Genomic DNA, 20,621 nt, shown 5'->3' with positions numbered 1-20,621 from the left:
ATTGAAGACCTTCCCTGAGTGGAACCTAATGTTGATGCCTACAGGCATGTCTCAGGTGGCTTCCTTAAGCATCGCAGCAAAGAAGAGATTGACAAGTTATGGAGTCACGTCATATCCTTGCTTTACGCCACTGGTTACTGCAAAGGCATTGGACATCTTGCCACAGGCACAAACACACTGTCAAAAACTTGTTAGGTCCATGAACAAAAAATATAGATCCTGGTGTTGCTCTCTGCATTTGTAGTCGTCTTGCTACAAACAGAATATCAGCAGTCCTGCAGCCCTAAAACCATATTGTGTGATTGCAGGACATCATCTGTCTGGTAGATGATTTAACAGGGATCTTGTATGGATCTTTCCTGAAATTGAGAGAAGACCTATTCCTCAGTAGATGCTGCAAAACATTTTTGGATCCTTTAGCATCCAGATGCTGACTGTGTTGGCATCCTTGAGGTCCTGTGGAACTGTTTCCTGATCCCAGATACTCTTGAAGACAGCTGTAAGTTTGTTAACAAGCTCTGTACTCCTATACTGCTAAATCTCTGCTAGAATGCTCTCTAGGCCAGTGGTTTTGCCTTGTTCGGTTGATTTGATTGCCTTTATCTCCTCTTCAGTGTAAGGAGGAAGAGACGAGCTTGCTTTCTCTGACAACTGCTCAATATGATGCAGAGAATCTGCTGAGATGTATGAGAGTCCATTGAGCTCGGCAAAGTGCTCATTCCACCATTCCATTACAGCTGCCTCATGTGATTAGTTCATTTCCACCAGCTGTTGGGATAGGAGCAAATGCTATGTTGGGTGGTCCATGTACAGTCTTCACATTGTAAAAACACGGATCATAAAACTCAGCTGGATGTTGCAGTGCATCAGCTTTTGTGTTCCACCAGCCATTCTGCATTTCTCTTAAAGCATGCTGGAACTCCTTTAATATTTTTATAGGCTTGACGCTTGGATGTTGACTGCAGAGCCGCTAGAAGACTTGAAAGATGAGAGATGTTTTCATCATTCTTATCAAACCAGTGTTGGTATTTGCACTTGATGAGAAGCTGCAAGTGCCACCATTTACATTTTTTCTTGTGTTTCAGCACTGGTGCTTGGCCGACTTTGCTGTATGATTTACCAAAACTTCACAAGTCTGAGAAGATTGAGGATGCACTACTTTGCGAGTCTCCTGTGGTGAGTTAATTTGGTATCTGTAAAAATGAAGAGTTATGAATAACTTCCCATCAATGTTATGGTATTCCTTTAGCTGGATTTCCGAGAAATCTATAATGTCATCTTAGACAAAATAAGGCAGTTTGCCCCCTATAGATACCTTTGAGGAGCCAGAGTCTCCTTTGATTTCCTTCCTAAGACCTGATAGATTCCAGGACAGACCCAAGTTGTAACTGAGATATGCACCTCAACAATAGGGAGATGGTATGCTGCTGCTGAGATTGGGATCTTTTGGTTGCTGTTGGAAATAGAAATTGTCCATGACTTTTCTTTTAAATTATCTTAATCCCTTCCCCATATAATTTCTGGCCTGTCCACAGAATTCTTACTGGCATTCTGTACCAGCTTCTCATCGGTACCCTTCCACTGGGACCCCAAAAGGACAACAATCCAGGAAAATGGGTGGGAGGATTGGAACACCACTTCCATCTCATTAAAGTGTCTACACTAGGCCTGCATCTACTCCAGGTCATTTTGCAGGGTAAACCCAGGGAAACCTGGGGCAGTGAAGGTAGGGCTCAGAACTGACATCATAGACTTCTGTTACATTTTCCCTGTATAATGGATTGCCTGTTCCCTGTCTGTAGGGCAAAGAAGAGGAAAATCTACTACTAACTCTTATGCCGTATAAATCCCTGTAACTACTTATAATTTTTCTGTCAGATATTGTGGAAATTGTTTTAACAATCACTAGGTGATTTGTGTCCAATATAAGAAATTAACAAATAAATTGTTTGAAAATGAATGTAACCCTTTAAATTAAGGGGCATTTTTATAACAGACTGTGGATGAATTGAACAATGTGCTTTGAAAGAGAATGGGAGTAGAATGAGAAAGATCATTGAGTCCACCCAAATCACTGATGGGAAGAATGACCGAGATTGGTTATTGACTTCTATTGCCATCTTGCTACGGAATTAATTCTAAATCTTCATACTTAGATCATGTCCAGTTTTATTTGTGTGTGTGGGGGAGGGGATGGTGGGGGCGGTGGTGAGGGGAAAGAACTGTTAATTCTTTGAATTTAGTGGCAGTTTGCTTCTTTGGTTCATAGACCTTAAGTTGCATTTCTGAAAGAAACTTTATTGTGGAAATAAGTTAAATTATGTCAACTTATTAGCTTTACAGTAGTCATGTGGAGATGTAAGCCTTGAAATTACACAGTGGAATACAAGCGTACAAATACTTAATGTGTTCCTCTGAAAATCCTATGCCCCTTATTTTCGTGGGGATGTTCACCCCTTTTTAAAGGGTGAACGCATTCACTAAAATACAAAATAGAAATTGTAGATGAATACATAAATCCATGGAATATTTAATTTCTTAAGTTTATTTTTTTTATCTTGGATCAACTTTTTCACATTCTGTTTTTAGGCTTCATTGTATAGTGGTTCTGACACACTAGCATGACTTATCACTAAAACATTTTCAACATTTCGGAAGTGTTAGAAGGAAGTCCCTTTGTTGTATGGCACCCTAGTTTGGCCACTTGTGGAATCCTGCCCCTTAAATAAATTAAAAGTCAATGTAAAGTAGAAAGTAAGATCATTAATACGGTAAGTTGACAATATTCATTATACTTTAGTAGTGTTTTCCATTAACTTCCAAAACTGCTGCAGTCTTTTGTTTCAAAGCTCATAGTTGCAGGATTCCACTAGTGGCCAAACATGGGTGCTATACAACAAAGGAATTCCCTTCTAACATTTCCATTCAAAATGTTGAAAATATTTTAATGACGAGTCATGTTGGTATGTCAGAAACGCTACACAATGAAGCCTAAAAACTGAATGTTAAAACATTGATCCAGGATTAAAAAAAGAAACTTAAGAAATGAAACCATGGAATATTTAATGCATTCATCTACAGACCCATTTTTCATTGATTTTAATTTTAAATATTTACATCCAGATATTTGAATTTGACTTTTTTCATGACTTCTCAAAAAATGCAGTAACCCATGCCAACCTACAGTAGAGTTTTTGACAACAATCTTTGGCTGACAAATGGCATGTAATATTTATGCCACACAAGTGCCATGTCATGACCATCTCATACAAGAGAAAGCCCTATCCCTTTCCCCTTTACCTCAAGCATCATCATTGCCAAATACCCCACTGTCAATATCTTTGGGAGAGGAGTGCTGGCACTATGGGTGATGCATGATCTGAATGCTATTATATTGAATTGGCAGTTGCACATGGTGCTGTTAGTAGTGATATTGAGTGTGTCTCCATGCCCATCTCCATTCCTCTTCCTCAAAAACCTGCCTTGTCTTGCTCTGAAGTTTTTTGCCCTGTCTTTGGCCATGAGGTGAGCATGATGCACAAGGTGGTGTTGCTACAAGAGACTGAGCGGTGGAAACATTCCACGAAGATGAAGAAACATTTAAAAGCAGTACTACTCATTGACTTGTTTTTCTCTTTGACCCATATCTCCCACACTTCCACATGTAAACCAGTATTTTTTTTCATTCATTTACAGGATATGGGCATCGCTGGCTAGACCAGCATTTATTGTCCATCCCTAATTGCCCTTGAGAAGGTGGTGGTGAGCTGCCTTCTTGAACTGCTGCAGTCCATGTGGTGTAGGTACACCCACAGTGTTGTTAAGGGAGTTCCAGGATTTTGAACCAGCGACAGTGAAGTCACCTAGTTACCACTCATTTTATATGTATTATAACTGTGCGCTTTCTGTTGAGATTCTTTCTTTTGTCTGCATAACGTTACAGTATGCAAACATTAAATTTGAAAGCATTTTCATAATTTAAACATTCTTTTACACTCAAGGGAGAAATGTTACCCAAACCATCAGATCATACGCCATCACTCATAGCCCTGACTGCAAACAACTGGCTCATTCGTATGTCTACTAAGACTGCAGAAATTCTAGAAAAAATCTACCTCTCATCTCAGTGGAAATTCAGGTATTCAAACTAACGTTTGTTACTGTGGGATACTGTGAAGCAGGTGTGTGCGCGTTTGTGTGTGTGTGTGTGTGTGTTTGTTCATTAAAGGGTTAGGTATAAAACAGGCATTTTTGAAAAGAAAGTAAAGCTAACTTATTAAGTTTACTTTTCTTGAAAGTAGTGGCCATAAAGACAACATGAAAGATTTTTAGATTCTGGGAAAGGTAATTATCAAATGTTAATTATCAAGAACATTAAAAAGGATGCATTTAAAGATGAAAGGGGAAAATATATTTAAGGAAAGGTTGAAAGTTATATGGGTGTGTGGCCATGTGATCTTGAACAGTGCACTGTGTGAAGCAGTTTCTCGCCACCCAGAGAAGTGTCTGGTTGTTCCAGAAAGCAAGATTTTATTACAAGCCTTGGATTTCCGTTGTCGAGTGAGAAGCAGAGAGAAGCTTGTGAAATACCTCCCGTATAGTGGGTACCTTGCAGTAATATTACTGGATCTTTTATAGATTTTGAATCTACAGGGACTGTTGCCTGGAAAAGGGTGTTTATGTGTGAGTCTGTCTAAGTCGGAATCTTTTGGGAAATGTTATAATACTAAATTGAACTGTGTAACTGTAATCTTGAATGTTTAAGTTTTCTTTTCTTAATAAATGTTTTAATTTAATATTTAAAATCTCCAAATGTGGTAGTGGAATCTTTACTTCTGACTTCAGTACACATACTTTCTCATAATAAAAATACAAATTGCAAATCGTTGAGGTAGCTTGGCCAAGTTTCCCTTTGGCATTTGGTCAGGCTGGCAATTACCACCTGCCATATCATAACACATTCCTTACAAAAAAATTATTTCATGTGTGCAAGATTATTCCTTGAAGTGATGAAAAAACACAGCAGTTTTGTTTCATTAACCTTTCCAAAATTTGCTGTGGTATAATAGCTCCCTTTTTTTTTGTTCTTTTATGTTCCATAAGTATTTGTGGGATTCTTATTAATTTATGCCAATTCAAGTACAGACAGTCCAAATTTAACATAGAAACATACAGCATAGAAGGAGGCTGTTCACTCATCATATCTGTACAGGCTCTTTGAAAGAGCTGCAAAGTCCGTTTGACTTTCCTTTCTTCATAGTTCTGCAATTTACTCCTTAAAGTATATCAATTCCCTTTTGAAAGTTATTATTAAATTTGCTTCTACTGCCCTTTCAGACATGCATTCCAGACCATCATAACACTGCATTTAAAAAAAAGTCCTCACCCCTTTTCTTTGGCCAATAACCTTAAATTTGTGTCCTCTGGTTACCAACGTTCCTTCCAGTAAAATCAGTTTTTCTAATTTATTGTACTAAAATCCCCCTTTTAAATCTCCCCTTCACCTTGTTTGCTTCAAGGAGAACAATCCCTGTTTTAGTCTCTCCACATAACTGAAGTATTCCATCCATTTTACTTAATCTCCTCTGAACCCTCTGCAAGGACTTGAAATTGTTCTTTGTGTGGTACCCAGAGTTAGCCACAATACTGTAGCTGAGACTTGGTGAGATGGGAGTGAGATGTATTGGTCAAAGATATATAATAAAATTGGACTAAGAGTTCAAAAAAGATATAAAGATATTTAAGATAGAAACGGAAAGATAATGGACAAACTAATCAAACTGAGAGAGGGTAAAACCCTTGATCTCGGTGGATTGCATCCACAATAATTAAGAGGTTCGAGAAGAGATAGAGACATTTATATATAAACAATGCATTAGAGGAAGACTGCCGGATAGCAAATATGATTCCTATATGTAGAAACGGATATGGAATGAGTTCAGGAAACAACACCAGTGTTAGCAAAAATTTTTGGAATCTTTTAGTAAAGATGTAATAGAAAAACATTTAGAAACAGAGAATATAATAAAGGATAATGAGCATTAATTTCAACAGGGATGACTATGCTTGACTAAACTTTTTGAATTCTTCAAAGAACTAACAGATTAGACACGGGTAATGCAATAAATGTAATATATTTGGATTTTCAAAGTTCTTTGATAAGATACCTCATAATACTCAAGATTAAGGTCAGTGCATGTAGAGTAAGGGAACAGTTGGAAGAATGGAAAGCAATTTAGCTATAAAACAGAAACTGAGGGTAAGGGTTAAGTCCAGCTACTCAGACTGGCAAAAGGTGGGAAGTATTGTTCCACAGAGATGGGTTCTAGGACCACAGTAGTTGACAATTTTACATTAAAGATTTGAAATTGGGAATCAGCAGCACAAATCCTAAATTTGTGTGAAACAGCAAATTGGGGTTGTGGTTCACACAAAAATTTCTGACAAAATATAAGGAGACATTAATAAATTTGCGAGATGGTTATTTAATTGACAAATGAATTTCAGCACAGATAAGTGTGAGGTGGTGCATTTTGGTAGGAGAATTAAGGAGGCCATGTATTGTTGGATAAAATACAGGAACAAAGGGGGGGGGTTACAGATACACAAATTTCTATAAGTAGCAATGCAGGTGAATTAAAAGTTTTAAAAAAGTAAACCAACACTGGAGTTTATTTCTAGAGGGATAGAACTTCAAAGCAAGGAAATAATGTTAGACTTTATAAAACTTTTGGTTTTACAGTTGGAGTACAATGCACTGTTCTAATCTGCATAGTATAGTATAAAAAAGGATGTGGAGACATTGGACAAGGCAGGAAAAAGATTTAAAAGATGATGCTAGAACAGGAAAGTCTGAACAGGCAGGGGCTCTTTTTTTCTAGAAATGGCCTGAAATGGTCTTTAAAATGAAGAGGTTCAATAGGGTAGACATTGGGAGATTTTTTTTTGTAGGTGATTCAAAAACTAGGGACCATAAATATAAGCTAATCACTATTAAATCCAATTGGGAATTCTGAGAAAAACTTACCCAAAGAATGCTAAGCTTGTGAAATGTGCTACCACATGGAATAATAGAGCCAAATAGCAGATGCATAAAGGGGAAGCTAGATAAGTATATGAGAAAGAAAAGAATAGAAGGGTATGCTGCAGAGGTTAGACAAAGAGCGGTGGGAGGAGGCTCTAGTGGACAAACACCAGCACAATTGGGCCAAGTAGCCTGTTTGTGCTTTAGACCCAATGTAATTTGATGTACTATGATGTTTGTACAACTCATTATAATTAACAGGTATTTGACTTGGGACGATACTCAAGAGACAATAGTAGCCAAGACTACACAGAACAAAGTTACAGCTGTAGCTAGAGCGGTGAGTAGTGGGGATGATCTACAGTGTGATGGTGCTGGTTTAACTGCCATGTTGATATAAAACTTCACTGGATTTTGTGGGATTCTATGCTCGTTGTTATGACTAATTAGCTGCTGTCAGTAGTCGGCATACATTTTGAACACCCAACTGTTTGTTAACTTAGAGGGAAAACCTTTTGAAATTTGCAAGCAACTGAAGGCAAATTATTTTTTCCTTCATTGCCATATGTTTCTTTGTGAAGGTGAAGACTATCAATGCTGTTAGCAATTCTCGACAAAGCATTTTCAATCTATAATTGGAATACGCACTCAATAGATGTCACTTAGTTTTGAGATATACTGACTACAACATCAAACTATCGCAGTAATTTTAGATGCGACCAGTTTCAGAAAACGAGTAAATTCCTAAAGAAAAATGAAAGCCATTGTTCAGCAGTAAACAATTTTGTAATGATCACATCAGAGTTTTTAATCTTTGTGCACAATGATAGTAATTAGCACCAAACAAAAACTTGATGAAATTAGTGTTGTAAAATGTTTTGAATGGATTGATTAATTCTACCAAATTGTAGTGGAAGCATTTTTACATTTTTCTCTTGCGTCAGGGAAAGTACCTCGCTTCCTATTTGGGACTCAGTAATTATTTTGAAATAATTACTTGAAATAATTTGGAGTATTGCAGGCGATAGCCATTCCTGTCACTCCATAGTGCAGCCTGTAAGCGTACAAACGATTCTCATCACTGGGCCTTTGCGGGACGTTCTTAAAAATATTTTCCTGTTCTTTTTATTATCTGCTCGAGGTGTTTAATTTTAAACCTGCAATGGCACAACTTATTAATTGCATAAACCCTTAAGTTGTTTCAGTTGTGCTATTAAAATAATTTTCTAATTTCAAAGTAAAATAAGATAAATTCTAATTATACAAGCTAACTACAGAAGAGTTGCAGCAGACTACCCTTTTACAGTGCTTTTATGTACAGCTAGCAGTCTTATACTGGTAGCAGCAACATGGGTCCAATGAGATAATACTCTGTTTGCATTACCTGGTATACAGGTGGCAGCATCATATTTAAATTAACTTCTGGTGGATTTAAAACTTGTTCACAAGGTTCAAGAGACCCCTTAAACACAAACTGACATGAAATTGTGGTGTCAAACCCAAATGGTGTGGTATTACAGTGCCACCTGGGGACCTTCTCATCACTTCTCTTGAGTTAGGCTGGTCCCAACTTTAAAATCGTTAAATATCAGAATGTTTTGTGCACTCCAGTAATTGGATTGTTTTCTGATTGCCTTCCTTTTAAATAATCATTGTTATTGTCTTTCAGGCTGGAATTCAACACTCAGTTCTTTTACATTTAGCTTTGTTCAGGGTTCTACCTCTTACATTTGTAGGAATGCTCGGTATTGATAAAAATGTAAGTTACTTTATTTGTTTTTAAATCTGTATGCTGTAATCTGTGAATTAATTAAATCAAAAATTACTTCCTGCACATTTTCTGTCTCTTATTTAACAATGACCTCAGTGAACCAATTAATTTAAGTAATGTATGAAATAATGAAATCTGGATACTTGTCAGTAATAGATAGCGCTGCTGCCTGTATTTGTTCACGTATACCGTGTATTTGCTACATTTAGGATTTCATCCAATTTATGGGTCATCTTCAGTGCTCAGCAGTTTGTGGCTGACCATCTATGCACACAATCCATTTGTATTCATCCGGCTTTCTATTCTGTGGGCATGGACTACACTCCCAACCTGTCTATTGTGGTCAGGCCTCGAGTCAAGCAGTCGGCCCTACCGGTCTGACTCATTTCTGCAAAATGAATCGTTGTTTGTCCATTTCCTGCTTCCTCTCCAATTCATCTCAATAGGGATAATAACTCAAACTGCCCATATGCACCCCTCCGACATCAAGACTTGCAATTCCTCACTTCATAACTTCTGACTCCTACACCGCTGAATTGTTAAAGACTCATTACAATTTTATATTAACTATTTAAATGTCTTAGCAAACTACAATCCTCATTTTAGCTCAAATATGATAGAAGCTTTTTGATTAGTGCAAGTGATACAATAGAAGCTTGTACAGAGTACAATTTACTGGTCATAGTGACCAAAAACCAGCATCTCTAACTCACTCAGCAATGCCATGGGAGATCTTAATGGATCTAGAACTGGAGGTTCAGTAGCTAGTGTATGTTTTCTGTTATACTCTTCCATCAGACTGTTTAAAGTATACGCTATAAAACAGCAGGATATCCAACTCACTATGAGCAATCACAAAGGAAATATTCTATGTATTTAAAATCTGGCACTTGCGTACGTTTCTTGTTTAACACTTAGTTCCTCTAAAATGATTTTTTTTGCCAACACTTTATTGACTGGTTTAATGTAAAGCAACAACAAATCAGAACTGTGAAGAAGCCCTTTGGCTTTCCCACCAGGGGAAGCCTGTCAGAAGAGGACTGGAAGTAGAAAAGATTGCTCTGTATGTTGTTTACTTTCTTCAGTGAGGCAGGGAGAAACAGGAGTGCACTTCTCTGCCCCTCAAGGAAAGTTTAGGCCTCCCTTGTCCTAAGCTCCCTTGTCCTTCCCTAACACACTGTCTCCCAGAACGCGCATCTCCACCCTTATCCGAGTACCTGTGGGTAACCAAGGGTCACCAGATTTTCTGCAGGTTAGCAATTATTTCTTGCTCATTTCCTGTCTTTTTTAAGTGGGAAGTTAGCCACATAGAATCGCTGCAGCTTCTTTCAGTACAGGGCGTCAAGGAAATGAACTGAATCCAGCCGATTCCCACCAGAAGCCCATCAGCAGTTAAAAGCTGTCCCAAAGAGTGAGTTTTTAAAAAAAAAACTTTAAATGTGGCCCTCTTACAAGAGGGCTTTGGAGTTACTAAGTAGTTTTTTTTTGGGTGGAGGGCAACATCCACTCTATGTAGCCAATTTTTTGCCACAATTTTGACCCTCAGCAGGCAGGCACCCCAGGTGCATCTTTGGCGTGGGCAGCTGCCATTCCTGTTCTAAGGGACTTCCTGTTCTAATGCAGACCTCCAAGGATTTTCAACCTTATACAGCCCATGTCAGGAGATTATAATTTATTCTTGGTTAGTCAGTGCAGATCTCTAAAGTGAAACCCCGGAGAATTCTTTGAAGAGGTAACAAAGAAGATAAATTGAAAAGAATGCAGAGGATGCAGTTTATTTGGATTTTCAAAAAGCATTATACAAGGTACTATGGAAGAGACTTTTGTCAAAGATGATGACACTCGCAAATAAAGAAATGTAGTCAGTTGGTTGTTGATTACTGTACACAAATTGACAACTTATGAATTAATAGTATCAAGGGTAGCTGGTGATATTGCAAATTATATTGAAGACTATGACAACGGCTACTTAAGGACATAGGCTAGAAGAATGGGCAGATCACTTGCAAATGCAATTCAATCGAAAAAAAATGATAAAGTTACACATTTGGAAGAGTAAGGAAATAAATATATACCTTAAATGAAGTAGAAGAGCCTACATTAAAGTTGGCAAGTAGAAAGACTATAACAAAGGAAATTGGAATCCTTAGTTTTTATTAGGAAGCATGGAATATAAAAGCTAGTTAAGTTCTTGAACAAGTTCAATATTAGGCTGGAGTTGGAGGGCTGTGTACAAGTTTGCATATCCCAATTTAAGAAGAATATAAAAGTAATGGGAAAAGGTCAGTGTAGATTTAAATAGTCGCTTGGTCGTACAGAACTTGAGTATTGCTGAAAAGAGAGACATGTCGAAGGTTTTCATCTAGTGGATTGCATCAAACAGCACACCCCTTCAGCTGTTTGTAATACTCAACCAGCCCATGCTCGCAAAGCTCGGAATGTAATGTCTAATGTTAGATTATCAATAATCACATATTTCCTCATGGAGCAGACTCCCAAAGTACAGTAAATAGAACAAAAATCGGATAAGCTTGCAAACTGGTACAAACCCACTAACATTAAGATTTTGATTTCTATTTGAAAATTAAAATACAAAAATAAATCTGTAGCTGAAATTGTAAACAGTACTTTTTATTGGAAAGCACTTGCTGAACAATCGCGAGTGTGCTAAGAATTACACTAACAACCAAATTAAGATCATCAGTTGGGCTCAAAGTGCAGCTAACTTGTTAGAAGGTACATATGGAGCGACCTGTCCTCTGCAGGCAAAAGGAGCATGCCCAGGCATTGCACCTCTTTTGAATTAAACAAAATCACAGAATCACACAGTGCAGAAGAGGCCCTTCGGTCCATCGAGTCTGTACTGACATGTGAGAAACACCTGACCTACCTACATAATCCCATTTACCAGCACTTGGCCCATAGCTTTGAATGTTATGACGTGCCAAGTGGTTATTCGGGTACTTTTCAAAGGATGCGAGGCAACTAACCTCCACCACCCTCCCAGGCAGTGCATTCTAGACCGTCACCACCCTCTGGGTAAAAAAAGCTATTCCTCACATCCCCCCCTAAACCTCCTGCCCCTCACCTTGAACTTGTGTCCCCTCGTGACTGACCCTTCAACTAAGCCTTGAGATAATAGTTTCCTGGCACATTATCCATGCCAACCCCTTTACCAATCAGCACTACTTTTTCTCATGCAGTATAAATTGTTACTCGCTGAGATTTGGCATTCTTGCATCTGTCCTGATTTGTGCAAGAGGAAAAGCTTCAACAGCACCTCTTTATTTCAGCAATACTCAATGTAGATTCAGTAAGATACTATCAGGGATGAGGGTATACTGCTATGAAGAAAGAATTTTAAAGATAGGGCTTTTCACTGAAACTATAAAGGTTATAGGCTGACCTGATGAGATCTTCAGGATTACAAAGGATTATAATGGGATAAGTAGTGACGTATAGTTTCTACCGGATGATAATGAATGAGCACAAAATTAAGAATTAAAGGGATTGGAGAGATTAGAAAAAAGACTTCACCTGTGTGGAGTATGAAAACTGTCATGTATCAGTTGAACTGAATGGCCTGTTTCTGTGTTGTGACATTTTAAGATTCCATTGTAACTCTTAGAAACATGTGACTGAATAATTTATGTTAACTGTTTAGAAGCATGGCGAGTTGTATTTACACGTTTGGAAAAATGTAGTATCCATATTTGGCCAAAACTGGTGAGATTGCAAATACACTTTGGTAATGTCATCCTTGAATTAAAATATTTTCAATTAGAAAACGAAACTCAATTTTACAATATTAAGTACAAAAATGAACTAGGATAAAGTTCAAATAGAATGCCAAAATGTGATAGATATAATTCAGTAAACCTTTTTAATACAATATTCCTCATGTTATAGGTATTTGGAAACAATATAACTGATGCCACTGTTTCTCACGGTTTGCTAATTGTGACGTACGGCATGGGACTGGTCAAGCTTTACAGTTTTCAGTGGATTGTTGAGAAGGTAAAATGAGAACATAGCATATACTGGACAAGGCTGAATCTGTAGAACGAGGAGCCTGTTGATGGGAACAGCTCTGAGGTGTGCAAAGTAATACCTTAATTCAATTTTGTTTATTACTGTCAAGAATAATGATTTCATCAGAGGGAAAGTGGAATAGGTTTATATTGAGCAAAAAAAAATCAGAGGAGTTCAAGGAGTGTGATCAAGATAACAAGTGAATATGATGAGGTAGTTAAGTATAGTAGATCAAGGGCAGGTTAAACGAACATGAGCAGATAGTCCTCTGGATTGGACTTTGGAAGAGGAAGTATTTTTCAAGGAGAAAAACTAGAACAGCCAAAGAACTGAAACTTGAGTTTTAATGAGAAACGGTAAATGAGGACATTGCAGGCTCTTACCACTAGAATGCCAGATATTCCTTTGACTTGATGTCTCATTAGAAGGATGTCACCTCCAACTTTGTAGCTTTTCATTTAGTAGTGCACTGAAGTGTCAATCTAAATTATATACTCAAATTCTGAAGTGCAGCTTGAACCCACAACCTTCAGATTAAAGAGGCAAATGTGCTGCCAATTCATCCAAGTTGTCATAGTATGTTGATGGGTGATTCCTTTCACCTCTAACTTTCAACTTCTTCCTGTATTTTATTGGCACTAATATGGTTAGTACTGTTCTGAACATTTATCTTTGGCTCTTTCCAATTTGCAAATATGATTCCATCTTTTAATTTTTCACCATATTAATATCAAGGTTCAGTGCACTGTTTCTTACTCCAAATTTATTTTTACACTTTTGTTGATTCTACCCTGCAATCTTCAGACTTTTAAAATTTAAGCTTAGCATACTTTGTCATGTTTGATTTTGCTAGGCTTTTCCTTTTGTTGTTTTTTTCAATTTTGGCAGTATCCTGTACTGTGACATTTGGTCCTGTACCTTTGTTTTTCAGGAATAATTTCAAAGGTCCCAATGCAGTAGAAAACATAAAGAATAAATTTGAGCCTGACCAAAACGTTTCAAAACAATGTTCCCTTTAACAGAGAGACTACTAACCTTTGTGGTTTCCATTACATTTTAAGAAGTAACTTACAGGGCACAGTAACACAGTTGTGTTATTTTGTATATTGTTTTGGCTTAACCAGTTTGTAGTTTGTATTCATTGAATAAACGCTGTAAGAAATTTGTCAACTCAATGTGCATTACTGTATTGTAAAGTCCATGCCAGATGGTACTGTGGTTTTTATAAACATACAACAGTCTCAAACACAAAACAAATTGTTCAACATTGCAGTCTGAAATGTTTTTTAAATATCAACGTTCTTGTCTTTACATAGTTTACACAGAAACAATGTATCCTTGGACAAAGGTGTGAATGGAACAACACAACTGGAATTGTGGGTGCTGCTCCATTTGGAATTCCATGTAATATTAAAATAACAGGTATATTTATGCAAAATCTTGTTACTTGTATTATCCAGAATTAGGATGCATAAGTAGCTCACTATCAATGTAAACATAAAACCCTATTTTCACAGATTGTCCACCTGTCCTATTTGAAGTTTCTTGTCTTAAAAGTGCTTTTCAGATTGGAGGACACCCCTGGCATTACATCATTACTCCTAATGAACGAAAACAGGAAGGCATCTACCATATTTATTCTTTAAAGGATAAAAAACTGGTAATGTATCACAATTGCTCTGGATACTTGTGCAACATTGGTTTGCAGCTGGGCAGTATATACAGTGATTTCTAATTTTTGCCTTTAAACAACCATGAAGCCATAGAGCTTTAGAAAAAAGAAGGAATCCATTCAGTTCATCTTGTTTGGTTTCTGCTGACTTTTCACTGAACCAATCCAAAACTAATTCTACAGTCCTGCTTTCCCCCTTTAGCCCAGCATCCAACTTTCTCAAAGGATGTGATTGTCTCTGCCTCAATCATTCACTTTGGCAGAGCATTCCTTGTTCCAGCAATCCTCTGATATCATAAATTCCTCCTAACCTGCTTCACCATCTTGGTGAGAATTTTAAATTGATGACCTCTGAGTCAATGATTCCCGAACCAAAGGAAATTGTGTTTCCCTGTTTGTTGTACCAAAATTTTGTATATATAACAGAAATCTCTACTTAATCTGCTCCAAATTCTTGTACCATTGAAAATAGCCCAGTATTTCAAATCTCTGTTCACAGCTGTAGTTTCCCATTCCTTGCACAAAATTAGTCAATCTAAATTGCATATTCTCAAGGGCTTTCTGGAACAAGATCTCCAAAACTGCGCACAGTTCTTTCTGGCCTAACAAAGGGCAAGGATTTCCCTTGCTGGTTTTGGAACACTGCTGTCATGGTCAAACAGTGATCAGAACTATATGAGGAAGAGTTACCTGGCTATGATTTTCTACGAATTGGCCAGTTAATGGCCAGAGGGCAACTGCACCATCCAATTCGGGATGCCCAGCAGGTTCTCATAGTCATAGAGTCATAGAGGTCCACAGCACAGAAAAAGGCCCTTTGGCCCATCGAGTCTGCACCGGTCAAATAAGTACCTACTATTCTAATCCCATTTTCCAGCACTAGGCCCATGGCCTTGTATACCATGGCATTGCAAGTGCACATCCAAGTACTTCTTTAACCCTAACCCTAACCCTAATGCCTCTACCATCCTTTCAGGCAGGGAGTTCCAGATTCCCACTACCCCTGGGTGAAAAGATTCTTCCTCACATCCCCTCTAAACCTCCTGCCCCTTACCTTAAATCTATGCCCCTGGTTATTGATCCCTCCACCAAGGGGAAATGTTACTTCCTGTTTGCCCTATCTATGCCCCTCATAATTTTATACACCTCAATCATGCCCCCCTCAATCTCCTCTGCTCCAGGGAAAATAACTCCAGTCTATCCAATCTCTCCTCATAACTAAAATTCTTCAGCCCAGACAACATCCTGGTAAATCTCCTCTGCACTCTTTCTGGTGCAATCACATTCTTCCTATAATGCGGATTCCAGAGCAGCACGCAATACTCTAGCTGTGGCCGAACCAGCGTTTTATACAGTTCCAGCATAACCTCCCTGCTCTTATATTCTATACCTCAGCTAATAAAGGCAAGTAACCCTTTTGCCGTCTTAACCACCTTATCTACCTGTCCCGCTACATTAAGGGATCGGTGGACAAGCACACCAAGGTCCCTCTGATCCTCGGTACTTCCCAAGGTCCTACCATTCACCGTGTATTCCCGTGCCTTGTTTGTCCTGCCCAAGTGCACCACCTCACACTTATCCGGATTAAATTCCATTTGCCACTGATCAGCCCATCTGACCAGCCCGTCTATATCCTCCTGTTTTCTAAGGCTATCCTCTTCACTATTAATCACCCTACCAAATTTCGTGTCATCCGCGAACTTACTGATCAACCCTCCTTCATTAAGTCTAAGTCGTTTATATATACCACAAACAGCAAGGGACCCAACACCGATTCCTGCGGAACCCCACTGGACCCAGGCATCCAGTCACAAAAACACTTCCTGAGCCAAATTGCCTTGGACCCCATGGGCTCTGACTTTTGTTATCAGTTTCCCATGTGGGACATTATCAAAAGCCTTGCTGAACTCCAAGTAGACTACGTCAAATGCATTGCCCTCATCTACACACTTGGTCACTTCTTCGAAAAATTGAGTCAAATTGGTCAGACATGACCTCCCCTTAACAAAACCATGCTGACTGTACTTGATTAATCCCTGCCTCTCCAAGTGTAGATTAATTCTGTCCCTCAGAATTGCTTCCAATAGTTTCCCCACCACTGAGGTTAGACTGACTGGCCTGTAGTTCCCTGGTTTATCCATTCCTCCCTTCTTGAATAATAGTGCCACATTGGCTGTCCTCCAGTCCTCTGGTGTCTCTCCTATGGCCAGAGAGGTATTGAAAATTATTGCCAGTGCCCCTATTATCTCCTCCCTTGCCTCACTCAACAGCCTGGGATACATTTCATCTGGGCCTGGAGATTTATCTACTTTTAAGCCTGCCAGACCACTTAGAACCTCCTCTCTTTCTATGCTAATTTATTTAATTATATCACAGTCCTTCTGCCTGATTTCCATGCCCATGTCATCCCTCTCACTTGTGAACACTGACACAAAGTATTCATTTAGATCCCTATCTATGTCTTCCAGCTCCACATACAAATTACCACTGTCGTCCTTGATCAGCCCGACTCTTTCCCTAGTTATCCTCTTACTCTTAATGTACTTGTAAAATAACTTTGGATTTTCCTTTATTTTACCTGTCAATGTTTTTCATGCCCCTTTTTGCTCTCCTAATTTCCTTTTTATGTTTCCCCCCTACACATTCTATAATGTGCTTCCGCTGTTTTGGGCCCTCGTTATCTGCCATAAGCCTCCTTTTTTCTCTTTATCCAATCCTGTATATCCCTCGACATCCAGGGTTCCCTGGATTTGTTGGTCCCACCCTTTATCTTTACTGGAATATGTTGGCCCTGTACTCCCCCTATTTCCTTCTTGAATGAATCCCACTGCTCTGACCCAGATTTACCTAAAAGTAGCCGGTCCCAGTCCAGCCAAATCATATCTGATCCTATTAAAATCGGCCTTCTCCCAATTTAGAACTCTGATTTCTGGCCCATCCTTGTCCTTTCCCATAACAACCTTGAATCTAACGAAGTTATGATCACTATCTGCAAAATGCTCCCCCACTGATACCTCTTCCACTTGCCTGGCTTCATTCCCTAAAATTAAATCCAGAACTGCCCCCTCTCTTGGAGGACCTTCTACGTCCTGGCTTAAAAAACTCTCCTGGATGCATTTTAAGAATTTCGCTCTCTAAACCTATCACACTATGACTAACCCAGTTAATGTTGGGGAAGTTGAAATCTCCCACTATTACTACCCTATTATTTTTACACCTCCCTGAAATATGCCTACATACTTGCTCTTCTATTTCTCTGACTGTTTGGGGCCTATAGTACACTCCCAGCAATGTGATTGCTCCTTTTTTGTTTTTTAGTTCTACCCATATGACTTCATTTGAGGAGCTTTCTAAGATGTCATCCCTTCTTACTGCTTTAATTGATTCCTTGATCAATATTGCGATATCCCCTCCTTTTACCTCCTTCCCTGTCTTGCCTGAAGACCCTATATCCTGGAATAATGAATTGCCTATCCTGCCCCTCTCTCAACATGTCTCTGTGACAGCAATGATGTTATGCTTCCATGTGTTAATTTGTGCCCTCAACTCAGCTGCCTTATTCATCAGACTCTGCATTAAAATAAATACCATCCAACCTTGCTAAACTCCCTTGTGCCTTAACTGGTCTATAATTTCTATGCCTTCCAGACTCAATTGCCCTCTCTTCTAATTTTGGCTGTGCATCTCCCCCTGCTGAACCTCCTCTCAGGATCCCATCCCCCTGCCAAGTTAGTTTTTAAACCCTCCCCCCCGCCCAAAACAGCACTAGCAAACCTCCCCGCAAGGATGTTTGTCCCATTCCGGTTCAGGTGCAACCCATCTGCCTTGTACAGGTCCCACCGCCCCCAGAAACAGTCCCAATGTCCCAGAGATCTAAAGCCCTCCCTCCTGCACCATCTCTCCAGCCAGACATTCATCTGGACTAACCTCCTATTTCTATACTCACTAGTGCGTGGCACCAGAAGTAATCCAGAGATTACTACCTTTGAGGTCCTGTTTTTTAATCTGCTTCCTAGCTCCCTCAATTCTGCCTGCAGGACCTCATCCCTCTCTTCACCTATGTCATTGGTACCAATATGTACCACGATCTCTGTCTATTTGCCCTCCCTTTTTAGAATGCCCTGCAGCCATTCAGTGATATCCTTGACTCTGGCACCAGGGAGACAACATACCATTCTGGAGTCATGTCTACGGCCGCAGAAACGCCTGTCTGTTTCCCTTACTATCGAGTCTCCTACCACTAGTGCTCTTCCCCTCATTTTACTCCCCCCTGTACAGCTGAGCCACTCAGTGCCATGACCGTGGCTGCACTCCCCAGAGGGACCATCACTCTCACCGTTCTGGAGCAAGATGCACTCTGGGGATTTCCTGACTACCTGCCTGACACCTTTCTTCTGACTGATGGTCACTCATTCCCTCTCTATCTGCACTTCCATAAGCTGTGGGGTGACCATGTCTGAAAATGTGCTATCCACGAAATTCTCAGCCTCACGGGTGCATCTCAGTGCTTCCAGCTGCTGCTCAAGCTCTGAAACTTGGAGCTCAGGTAGCTGCAGCTGATGGCACTTCCTGCACACGTGGTCGGTCAGAGCTCAAGGAGCATCTAGGACTTCGGACATGTCGTAGGTGGTACATAACATGGGACTGAGCTGCCTTGCCAGGCCTCTAATTGAAAAAGAACCCCTTACTTTAAGTTAAATACAGTAAGAACACTTTAAATGATTTATGTACTTTAAATAAAAACTAGAACTCTTACCTTTCCTTAGCTTAATCTATTTTAAACTGGACAAAAACACTTACCCACTACTCACCAATCGGCTTTCACCTTGGTGCTGACGTCATCTCACGCTGGTTCTGATCTCTCCGCTGCTCTCTCGTGCTGTCTTGTGATGTTCTCTAAGTTGGTGGGCCAGTAGGAGACCCTCCAGTTCTGAAGAGGCAACAAACTCCACTTTTGGACAAGTGAGCAAGTGGGACCCCAAGATGGAGGCGTGCTCTCCTCAATTTTTTAACTTAAAGAAAAATAATGGCCTCAGCAACCAGGCCACGATTGTGGTGGGCCAACCCCTCCATAGGATGGTTGCTGCAGCTGAAGCCAGACAGGCAGGGAGGGTCTATAAACCTGTCTAGAATGCTGGTCCTCTGGTCTGCTGCCTGGAAGCCAGGCAACTACAATGTTTCTCGATATCTTTAGAGATCTGGAGGCTGATTGGGGAAAATTGTAGTTGGCCTCTGACAGAAGGCCTTAATAGGCCTTTAACAAAGTCAGTTGGTTACCTGCTGCTTGCAAGTGGGGAACCCCATTGACCCCTCATCCGGCCTCAAGGAAAATGGCCTGGGGATGGATGGAGCTGGGAAACTGGCGTACAGCCGATGGTGCAAAGTTATGCGCCTTTGTGTCTGTCCCCAGCAGGCCTAAAAATACAACTTAATATTTAGTATAAATTCATCATTACTTCTTACTGTTGTATTCTGTACTTCTGTTTCTAAAACTGAACTTTGTACAAAGCTTTTGTCATGAATTTATCTACCTTAGACTTTGAGGAAATTTTATGTGAACACCCAAGTCTCTCTGTTCATCCACACTGTTCAGTGTCTTTCCAGTAAGTGTACACTTCTATAACTTGTTTTTTTTCCCAAAATGTACCATGTCATTCAACCAAGTTGGGTTGCATCTGCCTTCCTTTCTGCCAGCCTCTCTAGGGCTTATTGAAATCTTTTGCATTCCTCTTCACTATTTACCAAGTCTCCTATTTTTGTGTTGTCGGCAACTTTTGCGATTGGTGTTCCCTGTGCCAAATCCAATCATTTATATATACCAAGAACAAAAGTGGCTCTGGAACTAACCCTGGAGTGCGCCACTTGTAATCTTCTCCAAGCAAAATCCTAACTCTTTAGGTTGAATTTTTCTGACACCATAGAGATGGGTTGGAAGTGGGGTTGTGCAAGAAAATAAGGGGTAGCCTTATCAGGATGGCTCCCAGATTTATTCCCACCTCGGGGCTTTTCCCAGAGTGGGCTGGGAACCAGGTCAGCTTCTTCCTCCACAGAGATGGGTAGCCAATTATACAATTAAGGTCCCACCTAGAAGCCATTTTGCACAGGCGATCGTATTTTACCAA

General features: G+C 39.6%; 1 protein-coding gene across 3 annotated transcripts in view; it reads left to right on the top strand.

Moving 5' to 3' along the window:
- The window catches only part of dcaf17 (ddb1 and cul4 associated factor 17), a 50,839-nt gene that overhangs the window by 16,356 nt on the left and 13,862 nt on the right, over positions 1 to 20,621 (top strand). For all 3 annotated transcript variants that reach the window (XM_041200140.1, XM_041200138.1, XM_041200139.1), the window contains exons 4-10: positions 1,086 to 1,176; positions 4,002 to 4,138; positions 7,286 to 7,364; positions 8,694 to 8,783; positions 12,705 to 12,812; positions 14,144 to 14,249; positions 14,345 to 14,487. In XM_041200140.1, coding sequence (XP_041056074.1) covers positions 1,086 to 1,176; positions 4,002 to 4,138; positions 7,286 to 7,364; positions 8,694 to 8,783; positions 12,705 to 12,812; positions 14,144 to 14,249; positions 14,345 to 14,487 — 754 coding nt within the window. The remainder of the gene's footprint in view (positions 1 to 1,085; positions 1,177 to 4,001; positions 4,139 to 7,285; positions 7,365 to 8,693; positions 8,784 to 12,704; positions 12,813 to 14,143; positions 14,250 to 14,344; positions 14,488 to 20,621) is intronic.

This window comes from Carcharodon carcharias, chromosome 12, assembly GCF_017639515.1.
Source record: "Carcharodon carcharias isolate sCarCar2 chromosome 12, sCarCar2.pri, whole genome shotgun sequence".
Taxonomy (NCBI): Eukaryota; Metazoa; Chordata; class Chondrichthyes; order Lamniformes; family Lamnidae; genus Carcharodon; species Carcharodon carcharias.
Note: the sequence above shows the minus strand (reverse complement) of the source record. Positions and strands in the feature narration are given on the sequence as shown.